Source organism: Mus caroli, chromosome 1, assembly GCF_900094665.2.
Source record: "Mus caroli chromosome 1, CAROLI_EIJ_v1.1, whole genome shotgun sequence".
NCBI lineage: Eukaryota > Metazoa > Chordata > Mammalia > Rodentia > Muridae > Mus > Mus caroli.
The window spans coordinates 83,948,752-83,976,277 of record NC_034570.1 but is presented as its reverse complement, the minus strand read 5'-3'; the positions used below and the strand labels follow the sequence as shown (position 1 = coordinate 83,976,277).

General features: G+C 46.8%; 1 protein-coding gene across 5 annotated transcripts in view; it reads right to left on the bottom strand.

The window, feature by feature from the left end:
* Positions 1-508: 508 nt before the first annotated feature.
* Traf3ip1 (TRAF3 interacting protein 1) overlaps positions 509-27,526 on the bottom strand; it is a 34,620-nt gene continuing 7,602 nt past the window's right edge. Inside the window, exons 6-18 of one of the 5 annotated variants that reach the window (XM_021173525.1) lie at positions 24,160-24,231; positions 21,963-22,038; positions 19,787-19,888; positions 18,344-18,439; positions 13,702-13,764; positions 11,569-11,589; positions 10,151-10,235; positions 9,671-9,754; positions 8,796-8,919; positions 8,582-8,618; positions 6,944-7,020; positions 3,933-4,156; positions 512-2,215 (exon numbers count right to left, since the gene is read on the bottom strand). In XM_021173525.1, coding sequence (XP_021029184.1) covers positions 2,050-2,215; positions 3,933-4,156; positions 6,944-7,020; positions 8,582-8,618; positions 8,796-8,919; positions 9,671-9,754; positions 10,151-10,235; positions 11,569-11,589; positions 13,702-13,764; positions 18,344-18,439; positions 19,787-19,888; positions 21,963-22,038; positions 24,160-24,231 — 1,227 coding nt within the window. In that variant the 3' untranslated portion in view covers positions 512-2,049. Of the gene's footprint in view, positions 2,216-3,932; positions 4,157-6,943; positions 7,021-8,581; positions 8,619-8,795; positions 8,920-9,670; positions 9,755-10,150; positions 10,236-11,568; positions 11,590-13,701; positions 13,765-18,343; positions 18,440-19,786; positions 19,889-21,962; positions 22,039-24,159; positions 24,232-27,526 lie in introns of all 5 variants that reach the window. The other 4 variants (XM_021173538.1, XM_021173531.1, XM_021173545.1 and 1 more) reach the window with 4 other exon arrangements.

The following is a 27,526-nucleotide window of genomic DNA, read 5'->3' as shown; positions in this document are numbered from 1 at the left end:
TCTCTCTCTCTCTCTCTCTCTCTCTCTCTCACACACACACACACACTCATACACACACTGACACACAGTCATGGTACTTCTACACATTTCCCCTAAGCACAGATTAATGTCAGCTGAATCTTTAAGGTCAAATCCCTAAAGTGTGACTCTATAATCCTAGGAAACTTACAAACCACAGCTGGGACACAACTGGGGGAAACTTATAAATCGCACCACGAGACAACTAGGAATCCTGCTCCTGTATGCTCTCAAAATACCAAAGAAGATCGGGGCTTAATTTGTACATCCCCCAAGATGCAGAGACGGGTACACATACAGGCCTTCAGAACCGTCACAATCTTAGCCCTCTGGCAAAGGATGAGCAGGCTTATGAGATGTCAAGTACTACAAGACAGGTGACAGGTCACAGTATGAGCAAAAAGCAATTTCCCCTGTATGCATCTGAAAAGTTAAAAATCCAAAAGTTTACATTATTTTCTGTATCAACTAAATTTGACAGTCCATACGCTTATAGGAAAAATAGGTGATTATTTTAATGATTTACATATAAAAGAAAAATAAAACTTTGTGATACAATCTGATGACTACAGCATATAAAATTTTACTCACATACAATGTATGTAATTTTCTCAACATAAAAATTCTATTCATATATACAAATTCATAAAAGGATATATATACATATGTGTATATATATTACGTTGGTATATATGGGGTCCACTTAGGGTTATGGCTAAGTCATTTAATTCAGTAGAAAAGAGCTCATGAACACACAAAAGGCTGGCTGACAAGCAATGCTTCCCTCCCCTACACTATGTGGAAGCATCTCTTTGGCAGGGTGGTGCGGTGTGCTTCAGACAGGAGAGGCTAAGGGGCAGAAGGGCATCTCACACTGTCCAGGCCCCCAGGCAAGAGCTGGGCTCTGCCTTCACTGACTGAGAAACCCTGGCTGTGCTAAGGCAGTCTTCACACATCCCAGGGTGTGATGCAGTGCACATAAGAAATACCCAGAAATGGAAGACCACTTCAGACCTTACGCCCGTAAGAACATCTCCAGACACAGTGAGATCCTTCTTACAGTAATTCAAGACCTTAATGAGTATTTACAGTAGGTGAGAAACTGAATATAAACCATTAAAAAAATCAACTTTTGCTTTTGAAAAAGGGTCTTTTAAAAAGGAAAACAAACACAAAATGTAAATTGGAGTGCTCTCTTCCTCTCAGTCTCTCCTCACTCCCAACTTGTAGAGCACACCTTCACCAAACAGAAGGACCATGTCAGCCCTTCATGCGACAATGTCCTCTTAAGGAGGCCTGGGGGACTGCTTATCCATCCATCCGGAGTAAGCCGGAGGCTGCAGAAAGCTGTGGCGGTGGCCAAGGCAGGTTCCCATCACACAATGCCCATAAAGGCTGGGCTAAATTCTCCTCCTCAACCTATGAGCTTTAAGGGCTAGAATGCAGACAGCAGGGTCATGGGGAGGCTGCAGAGAGAAGCCTATACAATAAGAGAGCAGCAACCCGGCCCAGGTGACAGGCACCTTACAAGGACACGGGCTAACATGACACCCTCAGGTAGAAATGAAAATGGCAATTTAACCATTTTAGGCCTCATTCTATTTATAAAATACCCACCAAAAAATTCATAGTTGTCCTTTGCTCAGTGCTAGTATGAAGTCCTGGGAGACTCAAAAGCACAACTCCGGGCCTGCTGTTTACCTAGTAGGATGAAACAACTTACCTGCCAGAACACCAGGGTACAGAGTCAACCAGGCTGCAGCAGGAAATGTATTTGCCAAAAAAAAAAAAAAAAAAACAAAGAAATAAGCCCTCCCACAAAGGCGAGCTGGAGGCTCTAAGTAGTAAGCACTGTAGCTGGAAGGAAGAAAACACAGCCTTTTAATAAGTGTAGTGCCTAAACCAAAGGCTCTGACCTTAGCTGGCTCAGGGCACAGCAGGCCATTTCTCAGCAGACTGGGGCTCAGAGGGGCAGTTCCTGCCCCTTGTCCATCATGAGGAAGACAGCTCCATCTCTGCAGGGCTGGCCATTCACCTTCGTGACGACAGGTTGATACTGTGCACCATTTTCTGGATCTTCTCCTCATTCTTCAGGATGTTGGCCTTTACGGCACAGATCTTGTCCTGCTGGTCTCTGATCTGTTGCTCCAGCTCAGAAAGCTCGGCCTTCAGGGGCTCCACCGCACTGTCTGTGATACTGGGGGAAGACACCAGTGTCCCATCAGTTCTGTCTGTGCCTCTCACTCCAGCAAAGGGCTGGCCTCACCCAAGGGAGGGGTTTCAGTGTCAGACCCCTAAGGATGGTACGACAGGCACCACGCACAGCTGGCAGGCCTGAGGTGCTGGTGGCTTACTCCTTTCCTTCCCACAGAAGCAGGAAGGGAACCCAGGGCTTCATATGCTAGGCAGGCACTCTACCAGAGCTGTTCCCCTAGCCCATGTGAGACTTCCCTTAAAAAGTAAAATGAAGAGGAGCTAGCCTCTCCTCAGTGGCAGGCTTGAAATCCTTACAGTACACACACAAAAGAGACCTAGGAGCAGCAAGGAAGTGGACTGCCAAGGCCCCACAGACACCGGACACAGCCTGCACCAGTGCCTCCTTGCCAGGAGACACCCTCCTCAGTATAGCACTCACAGGGCTTACACAGACTCTCGGCCCAGGCCTGGCTCATTGGTTCAGCAGGGTCAGCTGACCGCTTCATTGCTGGGCTGAGCACTGGACCCAGCACAGGATATACTTCAAAACGCTGGAGTCGAACATCACCTCTCCCTTTCAGGCTTGTAAAGCCTGTAAGTAGACCATTAGTACAACACAGAGAGCCAGTCCCTACCCCAGCACACACACACTGCTGCATGAGAGCAGGATCAACTTTTACAAGGGAGGCTTTCTCTGGGCTAACTCCGTACGTGCTGCATCAGCATCAATACTATTGGTGATGTCCTATGTCCCATCATGTGGCATATTTTAAAATGCACGAGACTCTTTAATATAAGACTAGTAAGAAAGAGCCCCCAAATTAGTTATCCAATAGAAAATCAGTAAGTCCTGAAACCACATACACACAACAAAAGTGGACTTAGGAGGTACAGTTCTTTTTTTTTTTTTTTTTTTTTTAAAGATTTATTTATTTATTATATGTAAGTACACTGTAGCTGTCTTCAGACACACCAGAAAAGGGCGTCAGATCTCATTACGGATGGTTGTGAGCCACCATATGGGTGCTGGGATTTGAACTCTGGACCTTCGGAAGAGCAGTCGGGTGCTCTTACCCACTGAGCCATCTCACCAGCCCAGGAGGTACAGTTCTATATTTGTGCATACACATACATACATATATGTAGATGTATGTAACAATGCTAATAAAAAATATGCTATCAATTTGAGGGAATGGAGGGAGGAATGGTAACAGGAAAAGGAATGTAATTCTACTAAAAAGTTATTTTGAAAAAAATGGAAAAAAAGAGTGCAATTTCAGCTGGATATGCTGGTATATACCTTTAATCACACTGTACATAAGGCAGGTGATCTCTGTGAGATCAAGGCCAACCTGGTCTACAAAATGAATACCAGGCTAGCCAGGCTAAACTGTGAGACCCTGTCTCAAAAGACAAAACAAAACATCAAAAGGAAGGGAGGGAAGGAGGAGGAAAGGAAAGAACAGACCCAGCTATGACTCAGCTCTTCTGTAACATGGACTTGCAGACTATCATTCAGTCAAATCACATGTTCTGAAGGACAAAAGCCTACAAGTTAATAGTCACATGCTTCTACAAACACCAGGTACCTCTCTAATAATCCTGTCTCCAGGAGCTATTCTCTTCCTTTCCGTTACAATTCCGAGTTTGTCAGTATCTCACTCAGGCGCCCCCCACCCTGTCACCCGTCGTCCCGTCCGTCCGTCCACAGCCCCCACCTCTGCTCCTGGCTCAGGGCTTCGGCATGCTGCCTATTCTCGCTGTGCCACAGCTGCAGCTCATTCTGCATGGCGTCCACGTCCTCCTGGATGTAGTCCATGATCTTTCCCAGGGGAAGCGCACTCTTACACAGGGTCTGGATGGACACGCGGAGCTTCTCTATCTCCTTGGAAACGATGTCCTTCTCCTTCTTCCATGCTGACTCAAAGATGAGTGATCTCTCCTTTGGATATAGCAGGGAGGAAGAGAATGCCTTTAGGATCGTGCTAGACAGGTTAGAGGCAGCACCCCAAGCAGGTCCCACAGAAGGGAAACTTGATGAACTTATCAGAAACGACAAAGTTTACCCTGCAGAGTCCTTAAAAAGGAGCTGAGATGACAAAGGAAATATTGGCAAATCATACACTGCATAAAGACACATGTAGGAAACACAATTCAGAGAACATAAAAGCTCAGTAGCAGCAAGCAGACAATCTAATCAGAAGAGGGACAAGAGACACAGAGACACGTCACTGAAGGTGACATTCTGATGGCAATGAGTACATGAAAGTGTGTCCAGAAGCACCAGTGGCTCTAAGTGCAGTTTAATCAGCAATGCCTGGTGCCAGGCAGGAGAAACTGGGTCGACGATGGTTGCTTTGTGTGTGAATGTAAGTTTCATTCTTTCTAAGTAAATGCTTTGATGCACACTTGCTAGGTCATGTGTGCATTACTCAGCTTTCTGTCTCTGTGACAGAAAACCTGGGGAAAACAACTTGAAGGGAGAAAGTTGTGTTTTGGCCCACAGCTTCCAGGGTTCCCATCCATGCTTAGAAGGCATGTAAGCACCAAAGAAAGCTAATTACATCTGCATTTAAAAGCCATTCTACTCAGATTTGAGCATAAAGGCCTTAGCGACAACTGTCCATGGTGCAACCCACAGGCAGGGGCTGAGTATGAAGCACAAGGCAGTCTTTGGTTGGTAGGTCTGGGTTTTGTTTTGTTCTGAGATGGGGTCTCAGCTGGCCTCAAACATGCTATGTAGCCAAGGGCGACCTTGAACTCCCGATCCTTCTGTTTCTACCTCCTGAGTGCTGGGATGATAGGAATGCACCAAGCATAGCTTAGGAGATGGAGGGTTCGCTCATGATTTTTTTAAGTAGAAGTCTCTCATTGCGTCGTTGAAAGCACACGGGCCAGTCTCACACTCCGGGATCCTGTTTCAGCAACTGGATCTCACAGGCAGCCTCTGCACCAGTCCTTCTCAGAGACACAGATACCATGCAGTCCAGCTCTGGCCACCACAACCTTGTTTTTAACTACTACGACTTGTGAATGAAACAATGTCAGTGTCACTTTCACCAAGAACCAACTCAGCCCTCCCAGCCTCAGACACCCAGCCCACCGCAGCTGTGCCCCCGGAGCTCTGCACACGCACTCACTCTGAGGCCCAGTCCCCTTCCCCTGAATGACTATGCAGACAAGGTAAGAATGCACAGGCCACACGACAGACTATGACTGTGCTCTGCACTTAAGAACAAAAAGTCATCACCTCATTTCCTTATAAAGCAACCCCAAGCTCCCCAACTGACAGACCCCTCTTTAAGCTTTTGTGAAGGTAACAAATCATGGCAATATAATTACTACTGCTGCTACTACTGTTATATCACTGCTATTAAGGTCATTGAGGAAACAACAGTAAGTATGTCCCCTCTGTCCTCCCACCCTACCCCCACAGAATGTCAATGGAAACAATGTCCCTAAGTAATCAACTCAAAGAATATAAGAACCACAGATGAACTGAGCCAAAACCAAACAAAACCAAAAAGAAACCACCACCACCATCAACAACAACAACAAAACAAAAACAAACAAACAAACTTGTGTCTGGGACTGAGCATCAGCAGCAAAGACCACACACTCTAGAGCGTTCCCTGAGAGTTGGGACATGGCTGGTGACACCACGCCACCTAGCGGTCAAGTAAGAATCTGTGGCATGACACCCCCATCACCAAGAGACCAAAATCCCTCTCCTAGGGAACTCAGTTAAACAGAACTCACTGCAGACTATCTGCCTTAATTAAAAGGTCACATGAGAAGGCTGTGTGTGTCATTAGGGGTGAAGTGTTTGAAGCTACAACAGGTGGAAAGTCATCGAAGAAATAAACAAAGGAAACTAATACAACCTGAATGGAAATTACCGGGCTTTCACTCAGCTTTGTATTGTTTATTTTGCTTTTGGTTTGTTGTTGTTTATTTGCTTGTTTTTTTAAAACAAGGTCTCACTGTGTAGCCCTGGCTGTTCCAGAATTCAGTCTCTAGATCAAGATGGCCTTAAATTCACAGAGATCTCAGCTAAATTCCCAGACTTTTCAGCCTTACAAGGCATAAAAGGTAACAAGTGCAATCTCACTGCAGGGGCTGCACGCATCAGCAACGACAACTGACGACCAAGTGCTCAGATGTCAGATCTGACAAGGGACATTCTCACTGAAACCACCGCAGCCACCAACTCATTCACCTTCTTAGTCCCATTCTCCTTCTTAGTATGACTTAGCCTTTCTTTTGTGGAAGCTTCATGTGTTTGCCTCTGACCTTCCTGGGGGCTGACGGCAGACAGGACGGTATTAAAAAAAAAAAAAAAAAAACATACCAGTAAGAAAGGCCTTAGGAGCAAGACACACACAGCACTCACAGTAAGATGCAGGCCTACAAATTCCCAGCTCTTAATCCACACTGACCCAGGGTCAACAGTCAGCTTGTCACTCTCACAGCAGCCAGGAAGAATGAGCAGGCCAGGACAGAGGGACGTTGTGCAATGAAGACACAGCAGCCTCCCAAACAGCCGCTGCCCAAACACCACCTAGGGAACCGGGAACAGGATTCCACAGACAAGAGCTGCAAACTCTCTGTGCCTCAGCTATGAGGGGAACGGCACTGAAGCACGTGAACTGGATTACTGATTTTAAATCAATGAACATTGTAACATGTAAAGGACTTTTAAAACGACCATGTCAGGCCTGTTCCTTACCTTCTCACCAGGCTTGAGAGACTGCTGCAATTTCTCATAATCCTTCTTCGTCTCCAAGATCTTTTTCACGAGCCCACCTGTTAAAAATCAGTAGGTTTCAGCTATGGCTTCTCATCTGCCCCAGGAAGCTACTCATTACTCTTGGATCTCATCTCAAGATGAGATAAATGCTGAATTCTCATCCTTCCTCTTTCCATATCAAAATGCCTTCCTCTGGATGCTAAGACAAACCACAGCAGCACCTTCTACTGGCAGAGGCTTGTCACAGGGTCCCAGAGGCTTGTCACAGGGTCCAGATAGGAGGTTTGGAAATAAAAAGGAATGTGATTAACACCCCAAAATGTAACTACCCATGCAAACAGCGATTACAATGGTTTCACAGTGCTGATGCCTCTTTTAGATTGGGCAGGAACACTAAACTTCTTTTAGAATTCTCTATGGTGTAAATGACTTATGAAAAATCATCTTCTTAAAAATATTTTTACAAGGCTATGTACGATGCTGGGTGTGGTATTATCAACACTGTAACCGAGCTGTGAATCCTGTGAACTTCAACAATGGCCAGGGTGGCATGATGCACCCATGGGTGCTACAGTGGCACCAGTGTTATGCAGGCAGCCAGCCACTTTCTGACTGAGTTTGAGACCCATTGCACAGAAGGAAAGTTCAATATAGTGCTGTACATCTGGCCCAAAACTTATGTTTGGGGATCTTGCCAGCCCCAGAGGAAAACTTCTTTTCCACTAAAAGGACATAGCATCAAACTACCCACTAAGTCTGTATCTCTGTATGCACAGACGATGTGCAAACTCACAACCAAAGTGTCAACAGAAGCTCAGCCACAAATGGGACATCTACCCCTCATCCGCCCTCCAAGGCTTAGGAACATTATGGGAAGAGGGGTGAAGCAGTGGATAATGGGGGGGGGGATGAAGAGAAGTGTCAGAATGTCAGTCAACATTCTATCATGAGCTGCCCTCTCTTATGAGCCCCCATCCCCCACCGTCACATTTTCACCTGCACTATCAGGGAGAGGGATATAGGGAGAAAGAACAAGGGAGAAGTCTTAGACCTCAGCGCTGGGTGGGGTGGTGCAAACTTATAGTCCCAACATTCACAAGACAGAGCAAGAGAATGATCAAAAGGAGGTCTCCACAGTGAAGTCTGGGCCAGCCAGAGCCACACAATGGTACCCTGCCGCAAATAACAACAACCACAAAACAAATGTACACCTCTCAGTGCAGCTGGCTATGGGCATTTAACCTTAAAGCCACAGGAAGATTTACATGAATAAAAACCAAACTGAGTTGGATGTGGCATATGCCTAGAATTCCATTGTTTAGGAAGCTGAGACAGGAGAATGGAGAGTTTTGGACAGCCTGGGCTACATAACAAATTCTATTCTCATGTTCATGTGTGCATATAAGCATGTATATACACAGTGCCTTGGACAGACAAGACACGATGCCACTATGCTTGGAGCCCACTCTGATGTCGGGGTCTATGGCTCCTCCAGGCCCACATGGCAGCAGCAACAGTGTCCCTCCTAGGACCCTGTGGCACAGGACGGCCACTTGCATCTTCAGAGGACACAGAGAGCCCACACACGCACGAGCCAGAGCACTGGTCCATACTCACCATGCTTCTCCTCATCCTCCAGCTCCCCTGACGGCACCTGAGCGCAAAGGAGAAAGATCAGGGAAGCCTTGCTACTTCAAAATAAATAAAGAACAAAAACACAGACACTAGACAGCTCACTGGAAAATTAGAGAAACTGTGTCTACATAAGCTGAAAAGCCAAGTCCTCACTTTTGAACGTGTGACTAAGAACAGGGCCCTCGGGGGAACTAACCATGTCAATGTCTGCGATTTCTGACAGCTGAGGGGCAGCCTCCACCACAAACTGCTCGTCATCCTCATTGTCAGAGTTCTGGGAGTCGATGATCACACTGGAGACAGTTTTACCACTTCCCGACCTAAGCAGCAAGAGTGATTACATTAGAAGTGACGACCCATCAGCCACCAGTTGTTGTCAGCCCCTTGCATCTGGAAATACCACAGTTCTCAGAAAGGAGCTGAACTGCCATTGCCCCAGACAGGTGAAGGGAAATCTCAGGGAACAGTGGGAACAGGGAGAATATCACCTCCCACACAACAGCCTCCATGTTGCCCGGAGCTCCAGGCCACCCCAGCCTCTACCCCAGCCTTTCTGGTCCTATGGCTCTGCCCTGTTTGCTGACATTGACTCTAAAATAGACCAAGGGTGGCACATGTGGGCCCTGTGGGCCACGTGACTTGGGACCACCACCTTTCACAGGGCCACGCCTCTATCCAATACCTCTGCCGTGTTTTCAGCTCGGAGTACCTGTTGTTTAACTTTTGCACAATCACACCTTCAGCTCTCTTCCTTTTTACGCTTTGACAGTCTTCTATCTAGAGGTCAGGGAAACACAGCCAGTGCTGGCCCATGCGTTCTGAGGCATCCGATACATGAACGCACGTATTTCTCCTTTTTGCCAATCTGGAATGCTTGCTGCTCTGTGGTTTAAGGCAGTGATCTAATCCTCTGTTTCTTCAAAATACATTTTTCTTTTTCCTAGTACTGAGTACTACACCCTACCAAGTACTGAGTACTACACCCTACCAAGTCTTTCAGCACAGGCCCAAGTCCAGCACTGGGGAGCGTGGCTTCAGTGTGACTAGAACCCCCTGGCCAGGCAGCCTCACCTGTCCACCACCAGTGCCTCTGTGCTCTCTTGTCGTTTGACCCTGGGAGGTGCTGGCCGTGCACTCCCAGGCCGAGGTATTCTTCTAAAGAAATATTGGAAGGAAAAAAACAGACTGTGAAACACACACAAATCTTAAAGTGGCAGGACAAACAGCCAGGCCAGCACTAGTGTTCACTCACTTCCATGCCACGGTCGGCATGACACTCAGACACTCTGCAGAGGAACACCAGCCCCATTCAATGGGCACAGCTGCCATTCATCAGAGCACCACAGGCCTTCCCATTACTAGGAACTTCTCCAAACTGTACAATGCTCCAACTCAGGTACAAGAAAACTAGACAGGCAGTTTCCTCTTGCTTTGCACAAATAATTCCTTACGCCACGGAACAAGTGTTGACTGGGCAGCAGATGCTATGGCAGGAAGTCCCACACTTTGTCCTAGGCATGACCACATCCCAAATCCCAGCAGAGGACACACCTGAGGCTGGAGGGAAGCTCACTGGGGACTTCTGCATTCTCCGTCACCTCCGGCTTATCCTGGCCAGTAGGTCCAGCTTCTACTTCTGAACAGGGGACAATCCAATCAGCATTCAAAAGGAATTCAATAGTAACAAAAATAAATTTACAGTAAAAATAAATAGTAACAAAAATAAATTTACAATAAAAAAAATTATAATAATATTTTTATTATTAAAAATAAATATAAATATCAACAAATTAAATATAAACATCTGAAAAGGCATCAATCAAATAATTGAAATGCAAATGAACTCTTCTCACCCATCACTGATGAGGTTAAAACTGACAGACATCAGACATCTAAATGTGGACATTCGGGGACGTGGGCACACTCAAGTTCTGCTCATGCAAAGTGGCTGACCAAGGACTAAAGGGTGATGGAGCCAAAAGAACTGAGCCTGAGGAAAGGAACAGCGTGCACAGACGGACAGACAGACAGACAGACAGACAGTGTGGCAATCGCTCAGAAACTCTAGCCCACTCACATGTGCACTCCTCACAGAGTGCAGTGACAGATCTCAGTCACTCACTCGGGGGCCCCAGGAGTGTGTGTGCTTCAGTTATAAAAACAAAGACCATCAAATGCCTTTCACTTTGTCACGCTGGACTCCATTTCTAAAGTATCCACAATTACACTGGGTGCTGTATTCTTTGAATAGTCAGTACATAATTTTGTTTGTATTTTAAGACAAAGTCTTACTATGTAGCCCCGAATGGCCTGGAGCTCTCTCATGGAGGTCTCCCTGGCTCTACCGCCCAAGTGCTGAGATTGGAAGTGGGCAGGATCATCTGGCTAAAACACAGTGTTTTTCATTTTAATAAAAAGGCTAAGCCAACAAGTCACAAATCAAAATTACTAAGACAATAGAATTTATTCTACTATTTAAAACAAAATAAATTTATACTTAAAAAAACAGTAAAATTAGAATTTTAACATTAGAAATAAACATTATGCTGGGCGTGGTGGCGCACGCCTTTAGTCCCAGCACTCAGGAGGCAGAGGCAGGCAGATTTCTGAGTTTGAGGCCAGCCTGGTCTACAAAGTGAGTTCCAGGACAGCCAGGGCTATACAGAAAAACCCTGTCTCGAAAAACCAAAAACCCAGAAAAAGAAAAAAGAAAGAAAGAAAGAAAGAAAGAAAGAAAGAAAAAGAAACAAACATTATGCACTAGAAAGAATCCTGAAATGTGACCTTTTCAAAATTCAAATGCAGAAATGTGTATGGCCCACATACAAAATGGAAACTTAAAACACAGCAAAATAGATTCATCAGGTATATTTCTTTAAAGTAAAAAACAGTTTTTAAGCACAGAGCTGAGACCCCGTTTGACATGTGCGCATGCATGACAACACCCAACACATCAGAAGTGCTCTCACCTGCGTCGCTGGGGGAGTCACCTAGAAAAGAAGAGAAATTATCAGGAAATTAGCCTTTATGCAAGGGAGCCACAGCACAGTGATCGCTGAGCAATCAGGGGAAATACAGCTGCTAGGGACAGGGGTCCCCGGGCCTTTCTCTAGCATCTCACCACCAGTCTGTTATGGCCAACAAGAACCATAAACACTGCACATTAGAGGGAGACTGTGGTCTGGCCGTGGAGGCCCACACCAGCAGTCGGGAGGCAGAGACAGGCTGATCTCTTACAGCCAAGGCTGTAAGAGAGGAACCTGTCTCAAAAAAATAAAACAAAGGGAAAAAAAAAAGTAAAGGAATGTGAAGGACTACCTATGCCACAGAGCTAAGTGAAGCAAATACTCAAGTCACAAAGCCACAAGAAGCATGCTGGGCCAGCAGGACCGCAGGCTCAGCCCACCCACCAGAACTGACACTGCATCTCCACCAGCTTCCCACAGCACTGTCACTAGGGTCCTTTCTCCTCACATGCTACACTCTGGGCACAAACATGGCCCAATCAGCCAAATGCCACAGGGTAGATTCGAGACCAAAGCTGCAGGCTAGGGATGTGGGAGTGGCACAGCCTGCCAAACATCCAGCAGTCCCTTGGGTTCCAACTGGGGCACTCCCAGATGACAAAACTGAAGGTACATAATCCTTGTGACACACTTAACATCCAGGAGCATGTTTACAAAAGGGCAGCATGCTGAGGGGTGGAGCACCTTGCTGGAGAGAGCAGCACACATTCACATGTCTCCATAGGAGAGCAGCCCTGCATGTGCCACATGAGTACACAGGACATCTTCTCATGAGCACTGCAGCAGAGCTCCTAGACAGAGTAATCTGCGGGAGGCAGGAGTTCTTGAGGCCAAACAAAAGAAAAACTGAGCTAGGATCTTTTCTCTGCAGGCCCCAGGAAACCCCAATGTCTCAACACAGAGAAGGGTAATTGGTCAGGGACTAGACACTAAGTCCGTATGAAACTGTAGTGGACCAGAGACAGCAGTAGGAATCCAGAACAGTGCTCTAGGCAACGGCATGAGGGACTCCACTCAATCTAGGAAGGGGGCACAAGAGCATCCTTAAGTCCTTGCCTGCCCATAGACCTGCTGTTTCCTGCAGGCTGGCTAGGCTCTGCTCACCTCTACTCTGATCTTCAAGCCTTAGTGAACACAGAGCTTTTGAAATCTAACCTGATCTATGTCACCATTACCATAAACGTCACCTTTCCCAGTGTTCCGCACCAAAGCACTGAGACCTCCTGACTATGACTGCATGAAGTCTCCAACCTGGCTGGGCCCTCTACCCTCCCCTGCCCACAGTTTGCTTTTAATGCTTCTACTACAACATGCCAGTCAACGTAACTCTTCCTGGCCGTGAGCTTCATTGGGGACACCTTCCCGTGAGGAAGGATGGTAGGCCCTCCTGTTTCCCAGGTCACCCTCAGTCCCCTACCCCTCTCTTCCAGCATCTCCTGTCTAATGATTTCTCTCTGTGTCTGCAGCCTCACCTCAGCTCCTGTACCACCTCCAGGGCAGGCAGATCCTGCCACCCTTCTTTCCCATGCATTCATGGCCTTGGTCCTGACACAGTAACTCGCAAACACTCTGTATTGAAACTAGTTGACAAACATCATCCTTCACCTGGCTGCACTCAGTAACACAAGGTCAGCCTGTGGGAGGCTCCCAGGCTCTGGGATCACCTGAGGGTGTTTGACCATAGTCCTTTGTAAGGTAAAAGTAGCTGAAGAAAACGTTCATCCAGACTGGAGCCACCACAGACCATCACGCGGCAGCCACATTTTTGGCTGTCTAAAGTCCTCTGAGCAGGAGTGCCCTGCAGGGCTCTGAGCAGTGGCCTTAGAACCTGTTTCAGAGATCATTTGTGACACCCCTAAGGTCACAAATGCCACCACTTCACACTAGGGCCCAAGAGTGTCTTGCCTGTGCTACCAAGGAATGGTCTTTATGGGAAAGATAGGAGTGAGTCCCTTGCCACATCAAGCGTAAGCTCAGCCCTGGCTGCACCCTGAGAGGACATTGGTGCCTGGCAGCTGGCTTCCTCTAGGCTGCTCAGTCTCCTCCCACCAAGAGGTGTGAAGGGGTCATTCTTACCTTTCTGCTTTACGGCTGGCTCTGGCTCAGCGCTCTCCCGCCACAGACTAGCTGAGTTATCATCTGAAATACTCGTTCAGTTAGTATTGGCTTCTCTGATCCTGACATAAAGAGTTCAAAGCTGGGCAAGAGACTGCGCCCTGAAGGGCTTGTGACTAAAGGGCTGCCCAGCACTTACATATCTGTGTTCTCCCACACTACCACACGCCAAGGATGATGACAAGGGTAGCTTCTAAGAATGTGTGGCTCTGGGATTGGTGCAGGAGGAGAGCTCCAAGAACCTGGCCAGGACCTCAGGCCAGCTGAGACAAACAGTCTGGCCCCACATCCCCAGAACCACTTATACCAGCTCCCACCAGCCAGGCCTGAAAGCTAAGCTTCACACAGCTGGCACATCAGGAGGGAAAGAGAAAAAGGAAAATACTTTTGACGTGGTACACATCTCTTGACACATTAAAGAGTCCCAAACACTTTCTGCTGATTACTAATGCTCAAGTGTCAAAAATGGAAAAAAAGCTCATAATGGGTGGAAAATAAAATACTTCTAATATTAAAAGCAAAAGGGAAAAAGAGGTATTCACAGGGCAGGCTACATATGGCAGTGGGCTCAACTCTAAAAGTGACTCGTCACCCAAGGGCCCAAGGAAGAAAACAGTCTGCTTCCTGAAAACCCACCATTCAAAGAAACAATCCCCACCACAACCTGCCACTGTTAGATGACCACTCCAGTTGGGAGGGGCTATATAACCTAGTGGTGTGTGGCTTTACCAGGAAACTTTCCTTCAATTTATAAAAATACTGGCCTAACAGCCTAATGAAGTAAGAAGGTGCTGTAAATGTTTTATAAAGCACAGCTGAAGAATGAACGTGAAACTCTCAGATCTAAGAGAAGTAGGTTCGGCAGCTACGTGCAGCCACTGCACGAGGACCCTTGCATGCTGTGCTGGAACATGAACTATGCCAAGTCCAAGCTGTTGGTCGCACTGGCCCTGCAAGTGCCAGCATTTCTGTTCTACAAAGGCCAGCAGACTCCTGGGAAGTACAAACTCACTACTGTCTGTCCATGGGAAGCCACCACACTATCTGTCTGTTCTGTCTGTCTGCCTTTATTAATTTATTGATTTGGGGGAGTGGTACATGGCACAAACTAGCCCAGCACCGTACCTCTGAGCTGCACCTCTGAGCTCAGATATTTCACACAATTTTACCCTACTCAAGCTCTACTGGGTTTGTTCTGTTGAGTTTTGTCTACTTTTGTTTTTTTGAGGGGGTAGGGAGTTGTTTGGGGGGCATTATTCTGTCTTGTTTATAAGACATAGTTTGTTTGATGTAGCCTAAGTTGCTCCTAAATACAACATGCAGCCAAGGTTGGCCTTGAACCCCAGATCCTCCTATACCCCCCCCCCAAGTATGAGCTAACAACATTCCCCATGGTGACTGGTTTCTACTCATCCTCTTTACAGTTTATAAGGAGGTTTTATCTGTTACTGAGTGAAGGGATGTGACTCCTAAGCATGGGCAAGCATGTGGAAGACAGAGACAATGCTGTGGAGTCAGTTGTCTGCCTATACATAGGTCCTGAGGACTGAACTTCCAGCCAGGCCTCCACCGCTAGCACATCACTCCTGAGCCACACTGTCCCATATTCTGAAGCAGCAGTCTTTACTACGCTGGTGCTGTGTTAGAGCTTTGCACAGATGTCAGCTTAGTAAGGCAGGGCTGCTGTTAAATCTGATGGCATAACCACATTTTCAAACAGTGGGAAAGTTTTTAAATAATTAGAACACAGCTTGGATTTCAAATAATAAACAGAGAATAATTGTATCCAATGTGGCTATGTTAGAGGATGTCTATGTTGGCGTATTAGGCTTGGGAGCTGCCTGCTGAAGTGTTTACAGAAAATTATCAGATGTTTTTGTCGTACATTGTAATCATTTAAAACTCCTAAGCTAAAGAAAAGCAGCATAGGGCCAGGACAGTGGGAACTACACTGTTGTACTTTGCTGTGTTTTTGATAACAGCAACTAAACAAAATGAGTGAGGTAACGTGAGCAAAATATAATGATGGCTTGATGCATAGAAAAGCCAAAAAATTACTAACTCCAGACCAGCACACAGCACAGGCCAAGCTCACATTACACTGCAGCATGCGGGAAGCAGGTGTGCATGTCTGAGGAGACATGGGTGGACTCCTGGTGAGCTCACCACACCCGAAAAGTGAAATGGAAACACACCCACACACTCTCCTCTGGCAAACCCTCAGCAGCACCCGCCCGTCATGTGCAGGTCTGGCCAGCCAGCAGATGGCTGCTTTCTCTGAAAACACAGGCCAGGCATGATGGTGCATACCTGCCATCTCAAATCCTACAGACAGAGGCAGAGGGATCTTGTGTCCACAGCCTGTCTGGGCTACATAGTGAGACCCTATCTCAAAAAGAAAATGAAAAAGAAAAGGAAGAAAGGAAGGAAGGAAGGAAGGGAGGGAGGGAGGGAGGGGAAGGAAGGGGACGGGATGGGATGGGACGGGACGAGACAAGACAAGCCAGACGGACAGATGGGTGATGGGTTCCTCTCTGAAGAACGTGACTTAGAAATGAAGGGCTGTCACAGGGAAAGGACAATTCAGCTGACACCAGGACAGTAAATCTGGAAACCATACTCAGGTAAGACACTGAAGAACTGACAGCTGATGGTAAAGACTCAATTCTAAAACAACTGTGCTATGAGGCAGTGCTAGTGACTGTGAGAGCGGCTAGACAGGCACAGGGCTAGTTCCTGGCTGAGACCTGAACAGCATCAGGACTCAATGGCAGAAGGGTCAGGGAAGAGGTGCCTGGGGCACTCTGGAGCCCAGGCTCTGCTCCTCACCATGGTTATCTAAACCCACAGACAGTATCTGCCCTGTGACCCAGCAGCAGCATAGGAGCCTAACCCTAATCACACTGCTAGAGGGCAATATGGGAATAACACTCTGCTCACCCTACCAGCGGCATCTCATCTACTGAACACTCAACAGTATAGTATACACTTCTTAAAGTCAGGACTTACATTTTCCTACCTGTAGATAAGGTTTATAAACTGTTCAACATAAGCCTAAGAGTGATTTCAATTTATTTTATATTGATGGTTCCACTAAGCTGCCAGTTAAAGAGATTACAGCTTGCTCACTCTCAGAGCAGGTATCTCCATGCCCACGTGCAAAGAGGAACACAAGGGCTTAAGAACATGGCTCAGGAACCCAGCCACCTGAAAGGCTGCTCCAGGCAAAGAGCTGGGTAAGCAGGAGAGTGGGACTCACCCACTGGTCTCAGATGAGGAGTCTCAACTGAACAGACGGGAGAAGCTCTCCCCAAAATAAAACAGTACAGGAGACACTGCATGTGGACCTCCGCATGCACTCCTGTGGACAAACAGACCACGCACACAAAAAGAAAAACAAACTCGACAAAATCTGTTACATACAAGGCAAGTTAGTCCCAGGAAAGTTTTATTTTCTCCTAAAATCAAAGTTGGCACCATGTTTTTCCTTGAGCACAACTCAAGCTTCTCTCCCTACAGTGTGTGGTTAAAGCCACAGCAGACTGCAGGAGCCCGCAGTGAGGGTGAGCCTGCACACTCTTCCTCTCCAGCTTTAACTGTGCTGAGTGTCACAAGCCATGGGCATGCTTAAAGAATGGTTTATACTCATAGTTTGGTGTGTGTCTGTGTAGGCCATGGCACACATGACAAGGTAAGAAATTGACTTCTGGGAGTCAGTTTTCTCTCTTTCTACAATGTGGGTTCCAGGGATCAAACTCAGATCGCCAGAACTGGCCAATGGTATCTTTCCCTGCTGAGATCTCAATGACCCACTCTTTAAAGCCTTAATGGTAGACAGTTCATAATGAAACTAAGTAGAGCCAATGGGGATATAAAAATGTAACTTATCCACATTATCTTATTATCAGTATTAAGACGAGCAAACTGTCTTGACATAAACCTTACATGTTATGCACATACATGTACCTGTCAAACATGTATAGTGTAATTATTATGTACATGTAATATACAGAAAGGCAAGCTAGGTGTGGCATATACCTGTAATCTTGGCATCTGAGATGCTAAGGCAGGAGGATTACTCTAAGTTTGAGACCAGCCTGAGCTATAGAATGAGATGCTGTCTCGAAAGAAAGAAAGAAAGAAAGAAAGAAAGAAAGAAAGAAAGAAAGAAAGAAAGAAAGAAGAAAGGAAAGGAAAGGAAAGGAAAAGAAAAGAAAAGAAAAGAAAAGAAAAGAAAAGAAAAGAAAAGAAAAGAAAAGAAAAGAAAAGAAAAGAAAAGAAAAGAGAAAAGAAAAGAGGTGGTGGGCGGAGCTAATTAAAGATTTACTTCAAGCTGACTTAGTAAAATTATCACATAACTTAGCAAACTAAAACTGAACAGGAAGTCATATCTATCCTCAGTATACAGGGAAAAAATGTGACGAGCATTAAAAAAGTGTTTAGAATACAAATAATCCTTCACTATACTGACATGCAAATAGTCTGTATCCAAATGGTGAAGAATATAGACTGAAGAACTGTTTCTCTCTTAGCATTGACACTGGCGTGGACTGTTTCGTATCGTACCCGTGAGGAATCAAACTGAAGGATGCATTTTTCTTACCTATTTCGGAAGTGGTCGTTTCCTGATCTGGTTCGTCATTTAGTCCCGACACTATGGAGTCTAAAATCTTAGCTGAAATATTATCCTCTTTCCTTCCTGACATAAAACAGTTAAAGCGGGTTAAAACGCTGCGAGGAGTTCTGTATTTGGGCTGCTTTAATTAGGCTGTTTATGAGGCCTACTACCAGGGTCACCAACAAATTGCTGTCCTCTCAGTACTCAATGCTCAGCCGCCCAGGACACCCCTCACAAGACTGGACCAGATCCCCCCTCTCCTCTCCAACATGCCCTTCCTTTGACATTCAGGACATCCTCTCCAACTTTCCTCTGGTCCCCCACCTTCCAATCGGAGTCTTGGCAGGCTCTCTCTCCTCCAGGCATCTGGGCTTACCACTATCTAAAGGCCACACTGTGACCGTCACTGCAGACTAAGCATTCATCTGTGGTCTCACCTCCTGTTTCCATGATTTTCCCTGACATGCATACAGATAGGCATACCTCCACTTGCTTCATGTCTCTCAAACTTGACTGTCCCAGAGCTCTTGGCACTGACACCTAACCCTCCAACCAGCACCTCCACCCCAAGTCTCCCAGAAAGCTCTTCCCTTTGTGTCCCTTCTTTCCTGACTGGTGGCGTCCAATTCACCATCTGTAGCAGCAAATCTACCTAACTCTCCCTGCTCCCACTGTGACTCAGGGGCTGAGCCGCTGTTACTTCTCTATCCTCAGTCACCATCATCTCTCAGTGCCACAAGCTCCTCAAAAGCTTCCAGCCTCCATGTCCCCTCCAGGGCCAACTCTCCTCTCCACTCAGTGAAAACTGCACCAAAGCCTTCCACTCATGCCTGCTGTCCACACAGCCAAGAAGACAGTTTCTCAGGGCCCTACCAGCTGACGTGAACCTTTCTCCAACAACTGTCCCTTTCTCCACTCTAGTCTACAGTGGGACTTCTGCCACAAATACAGGCAAGCCTGCAGCCACTCATAGTCTCTCCTCAGGACCTCTTTCTCCCTAGGCAGCTGATTAGATGCCTGGCTCAGTGAGGCTGTGGTTGCCTGAGTCTCTCATTCCCGCTTCTCTTGGATTTATTTTCCTTCAAAAGAATTATCATGAACACAGGCTTACACTCCAGCAGTCTCTTTATACTCTGAGGTCTGCCCAGGAATGAGAGGAAGGTTGAAATGGGCAACCTCCGTCCATAGCTAACTTAGAGCAGGACCTGGCAGCTCACTGGGGTGGCCCTGACAAAAGCCCACAGTCTTGCCCCATCTACTGTAGCCTGGGGAGACACTCTGGGGCTGAGGCCTGAGGTCATGAAGGGGCAAGCCCTGAGTGGCCCCCCTCCATACTAGAGATCCCCCAGAGCAGAGGGCCAGACGATGACTGGTTAGTTCCATTCTCAGACACACTCCCCAGCCTCACTACTGCTCATGAGATCTTACCAAGCTGCTTCATGCTATGGTCCTTCTTAGCTTTACGGTAGGAAGCCTTATGTTCCTTTTCAGGGGAAGGGTTATTGTCACTGGCTCTAGAGTCCCTTCTTCCTGACATGAAATTGCACAACGGAAATAAGTGTTAAACTTACAAATGCTGCACTTACCAAACAAGTGAACTAAGATGAACTCAGTAAGTTCTGACACCGAGTTCATAAGTATAATATTGTCTTGTAGTCTTCTAAGTGTCATAGGGATTCCAGAAGGGCCTAGGGGTCTATTCATGCCAAACACTTATGCCAGAATCCCTTGTTCTTTGGAGTGGTCACAAGACTCATGGTGTGAACCAAACACCCACGCCCTGTGAATTCTCTTGGGGTCACAGAAAGGAGAATCACAGAGAAGGGAGAGGAAGAAGGAAAGACAGTGACACACACACATACACACACACAAGCATCTACAAACTAGCAAATATTAAAAAGCAAGGATGTGATAGTGTACGCATGTAATCCTAGCTCTCAGGAGGCTGACGAGGCCTGCTGAACTACAACGTGTAGTTGAAGCTGGTTACTTAGGAAGACCCTGTCTCAAACAAAGCAACCAAGAAAAAGCAGGTTGAGGAGGAAAATAAAATTAAAACAGAACAAGGTATCAACAATCACCTCAACTAAAAGACACTAGCACATCACACACACACACACACACACACACACACACACACACACAAAAACCAACTTCCCAAGTTACAGGAGACATAGTTAACTCAAGTCATAAAGACCTGTCAAGTCATCCTGCTCACTTTATGAGAAAAAGCAAGTGTGAGTGATAAAGTGAGGTTTTAAAACAAATTCTGGGGAAGAAAAAAACAAATAAAACACCCCAGGCACACCTTTAATGTGTGCAGGAGACAGAGGCAGAGACACCTCTGAATTCAAGGCCAGCCAGGGCTACATAGTAAGACCTTGTCTCTAAAACCAAAACAAACAGAAGAGCAGTTTAAATAAAACTTCTTTTAAAAGAACAGTAGAAGGAGGCCAGAGTTAACACAGATTTGCAGTCCTGGAAGTCCAGGAAAGGCAGCTGCCCGGGATACCATCCTCAACAATCCAGAGCCTCAGCAACACCATAAGTGAAATAAGGAACTAATCTAAAAGAGTAAATAATAAAATGCCTGATGATAACTCCAGTCTTCACATCTCACACCTCTAGACCTAACACCAAATCCACAAGCAGCTAGAACAGTAAGCCTCAGGCAGGTCAGAAACCACACCCAGTGAGACAGAAGAAACCAGAGGAGAAGAGGACACCATTTAAACGCTGCAGACATCCTAACGAGGGCTGTGTGAAAACACACCCTGCATTGTACTGCACAGAGTCAGGTCGCTGGAACAGGTGCATCAGAGGGAAGTGCTGTTCACCAGGAATCATTCCCACAGGGACCTGAAGCACTGATAAGGGGTGGGGTGAGGGTCCACAGGACCCTGTGGCTGAGACCTAACATCACCCTCCACTCTTGTCAGCAACTGTTCTTGTGGGCATCTCCCAGACAGCACACAAAAAAAGAAGCCAAAAAGGCACAAAATGTCACCCCAGCATCACAAGCTGGGCTAGAAGTGACAGCTGACATAACGACCCAGTTGCCATACCCCTGCTGCTTACAATGTCACAGGTTAGGAGGAAGGTGATTTTTCTAGAACTACTAATTGCTCAGCCAAAGCCACTTTGCACTTCAGTGATGTTAGTAAGCCTTCAACAGTAGCGACTGTCCGAGGCTCCCCAAGGCCCTCCTGCCCTGAGACCTCAGCCCTCAACAGAATTCCTTCTTTAAATGCAACAGCACCTGCCTATGGGTTCTCTGTGTCTGATCTGCAACAGGGTCAAACGCTTTCTACCAGAGCGGAAGGACCAATGAGACCAAGATGACTGACAGGTAACTCTGAAAAGGAAGTTCAATCCACCCTTTAGATTTCAACAGGTTCTCCTGCACTGAATGGTACGAGCTTGCTCACATACGCACACACCGCTCTGTGAGCACGGGCAAAAGCCACAATCTCCAGCTGCAGAGTTGACTCCTCCCCAAATGTGGCAGGGCTGTGCTCCCCAGGGTTCCCAGCTACCACACTCTGACTAGACACAGAAAGAGTAGCCTACATCTCAGCTACGTGCACAAGCAGCTTTGCAGTACCTTCCAGTGAATGCTTCGATCGCCGTTTTGATGGTTTTAACGTCGAGGACCTAGATGCTCCCACAGCCATGTCAGCCTTAAAGAAGAGAAGAAAGAGAGTTAGTTGGCACATTGCACATCAGTTCTAACAGAACTCACTTCCCATGCTCTGCAGGAAGAGTGTGAACAGGATACATCCTTTAGATTGAGGGGCTGTACCAGAGGGTGTGTCCACACCCTCATCTGAGGTGGGAGCTAGAGGACACCTCCCTCCTTGCCCCGCAGTGAGATCTGTCTGTGCCACTTCCCGTGAGATAGTGATAGGACTATTCAGATCATAGTTGCTACACAGCCCTACGGCTCAGAGACAAGACACTTGCTGCATTGTGCTATGTGGTGGGTAATCTCCTCACTGGCTCAATACTTCAGGGTGTAGTGTTTGCACAGACTGAGATGCCATAGTGTTAATGAGCAACATAGCCCTAGCAGGCCACCATCTTAGATAAAGACCATCACTGATCAAGATGTCACTACAATGGATTGGTACAGAACTCTGCAAGTCAGAACTTCTAGGGTGTTTAAAGAAAGAGAGAGAGAAAGGGAGAGGGAGAGAGAGAGAGAGAGAGAGAGAGAGAGAGAGAGAGAGAGAGAGAGAGAGAACCATGATCATACCAGCTATAGGAGACATATTGCATATCCCAAATCCACCTGGCTCTCCCCAGAAGCCACCCCACATCTCCCCAGATGACAAACACATATATGCTTCTCACCCAAAGCTGTGCATAACCCTGGAAATGCCACAGAAAATCATTCCACCTGTTCAGCAGGTGATAAAGCAGATATATCATAGCTTTTGTAACAAGCATCTATGAGACAGCTCTCCTCCCAGCAGACTAGAGAGGACAGAGCACTCACAGCTACAATGCATGTGGAAATGGACAACTCTTAAAACTGTTCTACAGTAGCTAGGAAGATGGCTCAGTGGATAAAGTGCTGGTGGCAAATGATCCTTCATCTCAATTTGCCAACTTTATAGACATGCAATCGCCTGGGAAATGGGCTTCTGGGTATGTCTGTGGGATCACCTTGCTTAGATCAGTGAGATGGAAAGACGCCCCCCACTCCCACTGTTCGCAGAGCCATTTCACTTGGATGAACACTATGATCCGTCCCCTCAAGCGCCTGTGCCTGTCTACCCGGCTGATGGACTGAGCCACACTGAACCCTTCCTCCCCATGCTGCTCTTATCGGGGATTTTACCATGGCAACAGAAAGGTAACCGGAATACCATGCAAGCTCAAGGACCTGAGTCTGGAACTCCAGAATCCACGTAAGAGCTGGAAACATAGCACAGGTATCTACTGTTCCACTGTTCCTACAGAGAGATGGGAGGTGAAGACAGGAGAACTCCAGGAAACCTGAACCAGTTAGCCTGGGGTGTACACCAGAAAAACAACAAAGACCCTGTCTCAAATAAGCTGGAGGCATAGGACTGATATCAAGGATGTCTCCAATCTTCACACAAACATCATGGCACACAAACGGCTACATTTATACACACACACACACATACATATACATGCGTTCGTATACATACTCGTGCACTTGTACGCACACATGCATTGGTGTACACACACATACAACACTGACACACTATACCGGCTTTTACTGTCAACTTGCCACAAACTACAGAAACAAGAGAAGAGGAAGCCTTGGTTTAAGAACTGCCTCCAACAAGAGGTAGATGTGATGGTGTACACCTCTAATCCCAGCACTCAGGAAGCAGAGATGGGCTGCTGGTCTCTGAGGTTGAACTTAACCTGGTCTACAGAGCAAGTTCCAGGACAGCCAGGGCTACATAGAGAAACCCTGTTTCAAAAAAGAAAAGGAAAAGAAATCGGCTCCGTCAGATGGCCTGTGAGCATGTCTGTGGGGCACTTTCTGGATTGCTGATTGAAGTGGGCAGTGCCATCTCTGGCAGGTAGGCGGAACCTACAGAACCCAGCTGACTGAGCGCTTTGAACAGGGCAAGAGCCAGGGCTCCTTTACCTCTCTGTTTCCGTTCCTGCCTCCAGGCTGCCTTGACAGACTGTGATGTGAAAGTATAAGCTAAATAAGCCTTTACCTCCCCTAAGCTGGTTTGATCAGTGTTTTATCATGACAACAGAAAAGCAGAGACAGACAGACAAACAGACAGGCAGACAGACAGTTGCTTTACCTCCATCTCTGCTTTGGCATCTTTGAAAGATCCATCTGACAGCTTTCTAGAGATCTCCCCTGAGCTTGAGGACTATAAAAAGAAGAATCCTTTTTATACTTTAGAGTTGTTAAAAATCTGTAATGTTAACAATGAAAGAAAACCACCAAGATGCTGTGCATAGCACCGAGGAACAAACAAGATAATCTCTCACACAGGACCACATTGCCACTCCATGTCTGACAGCCATGTAATTCTGCCTACAAGTCCCAAGAATATTCCAAGAAAGTTGCAGGAGATCTAGAAACACTCTCAAGTAGGAAGGGCCAGATACCCAAGATCAGCAGAGAGAAGCGGTGTGACCGGAAACCCACTCCTGGCTTCCGAGTGTCTCCTGATAATGAAGCAACTTCAGAATGAAAGGGCTCCTCATAGCAGAAGTGAAAATTTTGTCAGGAACCATGTGAGTACTGTAAATACCATCTTATCCTTTAAATCTGTTCTCTGAAGGATCTGGACAAAAGGAGACAGACTGTCATCGCTAAGTTCATGGTGAAGGTATGTAATGGGGTCACCTTGATTGCTGAGTTCAGGCCAGCCACACAGCCCCACAGAGGGGCAATGAGGAAGTGGCCAGGCCCCAGCTAGGCTCTAAGCCACCCTGGGGCCCTGCTGACAGCATGCATGCTTGCACCTGTCTTCCCACCAGGCAGCTGGAGGCCCTCTCTGCCTCCTCCTAGACAGTAAAGAGCACGGCTGGGAACTGGCGAGGGCTGGAGGGACTTAGCAAACACTAAGGGGGAGTCTCGAAGTAGCTCACATCTGCAGGAACTTCTGGCTACAGTAAACTTCAATGTTGGTTTCCCAGACCTACAGAGCTCAATAAAGGTACCCCCAGATCAACAACAGAAGAGCCAGCCAGACAAAATCACGAGACCTCAGTAAACTGGACGTCACTTGACTGTGGTGGCCCTTCCTTTGAAACAAAACCATCCCTTGTACTTGGTTCTTATGTAAACCCCCCTCTCTGGAACTGCCTTTCTCTGTGAACCATTCACAGCATCAGCAGCTCCAGTGAGCACATCGTGGAGAGGCTTGCTCTGGAGTCAGACCTGAGGAAGGCTGTCCCTATGAGGGACTGCCTCAGAGCTAAAATACACCAGAATACACTAGTGCCTCTAAAAACACAGCTCAAGGAAAACTATTTTCTCAGGCCACTAAAAAGAGGCAATAATAAGATATAGATGATTCCCAAAACTCAGGAAGGAACCCAGGTTACTGTGACACAGGTTCATTATGACCCTGAGTACATTACCCTGGGATGTGTTGGGGAAGTTAAAATGTGACTTAAATAGCAAACACCCAAGTGCCCGGCAGAATGCTAAACACAACTACCAGTGAGACCACAGCAATCTCACTGTACCATGCTACAGACAGGCAGTGACAGAATGCCAGCATGGCATTCTACAGAGCCCACTCCTCTTGCTAACAACCACACTGAGATGCAACCCACAGCAAGATACTGCCACAGACGGGCTTAGAACCAGCCCTGATCTCCACTGCCCTCTGGCCAGCAGCTGCAGAGCAGGTAGCTCTCAGTCCCCTCTAAGATGCTTTGTGCGTGCGTACAGGTTATCTGGAAAAGGAGTCGGGACCTGGGATGGCTGATCTCCACTGGGCTCTAGAGTCACCTGGAAAAGGAACCTCTGGACATACAATGAAGGATTATCTAGATTTAACTGAACTGGGAAGACATACCAACTATGGCGGGCAGTGATTCATGGGCTGGGGTCCCAGAAAGAGAATGAAGGAAAAGGTGAGCTGCTTTTCAACCAAGTCTCTAGGGCCTGCTGTCATGTCTTCTCTACTACAGCGGACTACACCCTGGCACTACAAGCCAAAGGAAAACCTTCCTGGAAACTGTTTCTTGTCAGGGATTTGTCACAGCAATGGGAAAAGTGGCTGGTGTGTAACTCATACACAGGGCTGGTCCCAAAGTCACCAGACTCAGGAAGCAGTGAGAAAGAAGCCAAAGGAATCCCTGGCCAACCTTAATTTTACCTGAAATGCCACTGCGCAGGAATTACAGGAAAATAAGTCTTCTGACACTTGGAATGTGTGAAGACCTTTGAATGTAGCTCTAATTCTTACTAGGCTCAGTCCTGTCCATGCTCCGAGGAGCCCACACATACAGCTGATGCCAGCTGTGTACACGGGATATAACACATGCACAAATGACAGCAGGCGAAGGGCCTTTGAATGATCTAGCAAGACAGAGCAAGGCACCAGTGACAGCTCCTGCTCCCAGCTGCTTTCTCTACCGGCCTGGCAGGGAACTGTCAACCTCTGAGGAAGAAGACATCTGACAGCAGTGTTTACCTGGCCTCCTCTCTGGACTTGTCTTCTAGCACTCCAAACACTTCATAGCTACTACCAACTGATCAACACCATCCAAAGACCCGAGACCTGAAACGCCACCATCCTTTGCCTGGATGTTCGGTTCTCTGTTTCATCTAATGTCTACTGCATACCAACTATGTGCCAGTTCTCTATTAGGCCAGGAACTCAAGAGTGAACATAAGTATCACCCAGAGTGTGTGCTTATGGATATTTTAAATATGTTTGAAAACTGACTAAAGAATACTGTAAATGGTTGCGCTACTATTAGTAAGTGACAAAAAACATTGAAAGTTTTTAAGAACTGGGCCAATGAGATGGTTCCGTGAGTAAAAGCATTTTTCATGCAAACCCAGCAACTTGAGTTTCATCTTCAGAATGTAGCCTAAAGACTAGGAGAGAACCAACTCTGGCCTCCGTACATGCACATACATGCATGTACGTGCACACATCTATACATGCACATACACACATCTATACATACTTCATGCACACGTATATAACAACAATTAGAGTACAAATAAATAAGTTTCTTCAAAGAGACACCTGGTAAGAAACTGGTACCTCTTTGGATTATGTCAAGAAATCAAACACAGCTACAGTTCACAATTCCAAGTTTTCCAAAGCCTATTATAAGGATGACAGATGTCCTAGCTGGTTTTGTGTGTCAACTTGGCACAAGTTAGAGTCATCAGAGAGGAATGAGCCTCAGTTGAGAACATGCCTCCATTAGACCCAGCTATAAGACATTTTTTCAATTAGTGATCAATGCTGGAGGGCCCAGCCCATTGTAGGCAGTGGTCTCCCTGGGCACCTGGGTTCTTAAGAAAGCAGACTGGCCAGGCATGGTGGCCCACGCCTTTAATCCCAGCACTCGGGAGGCAGAGGCAGGTGCAGGCAGATTTCTGAGTTCGAGGCCAGCCTGGTCTACAAAGTGAGTTCCAGGACAGCCAGGGCTACACAGAGAAACCATGTCTCAAAAAAACAAAAA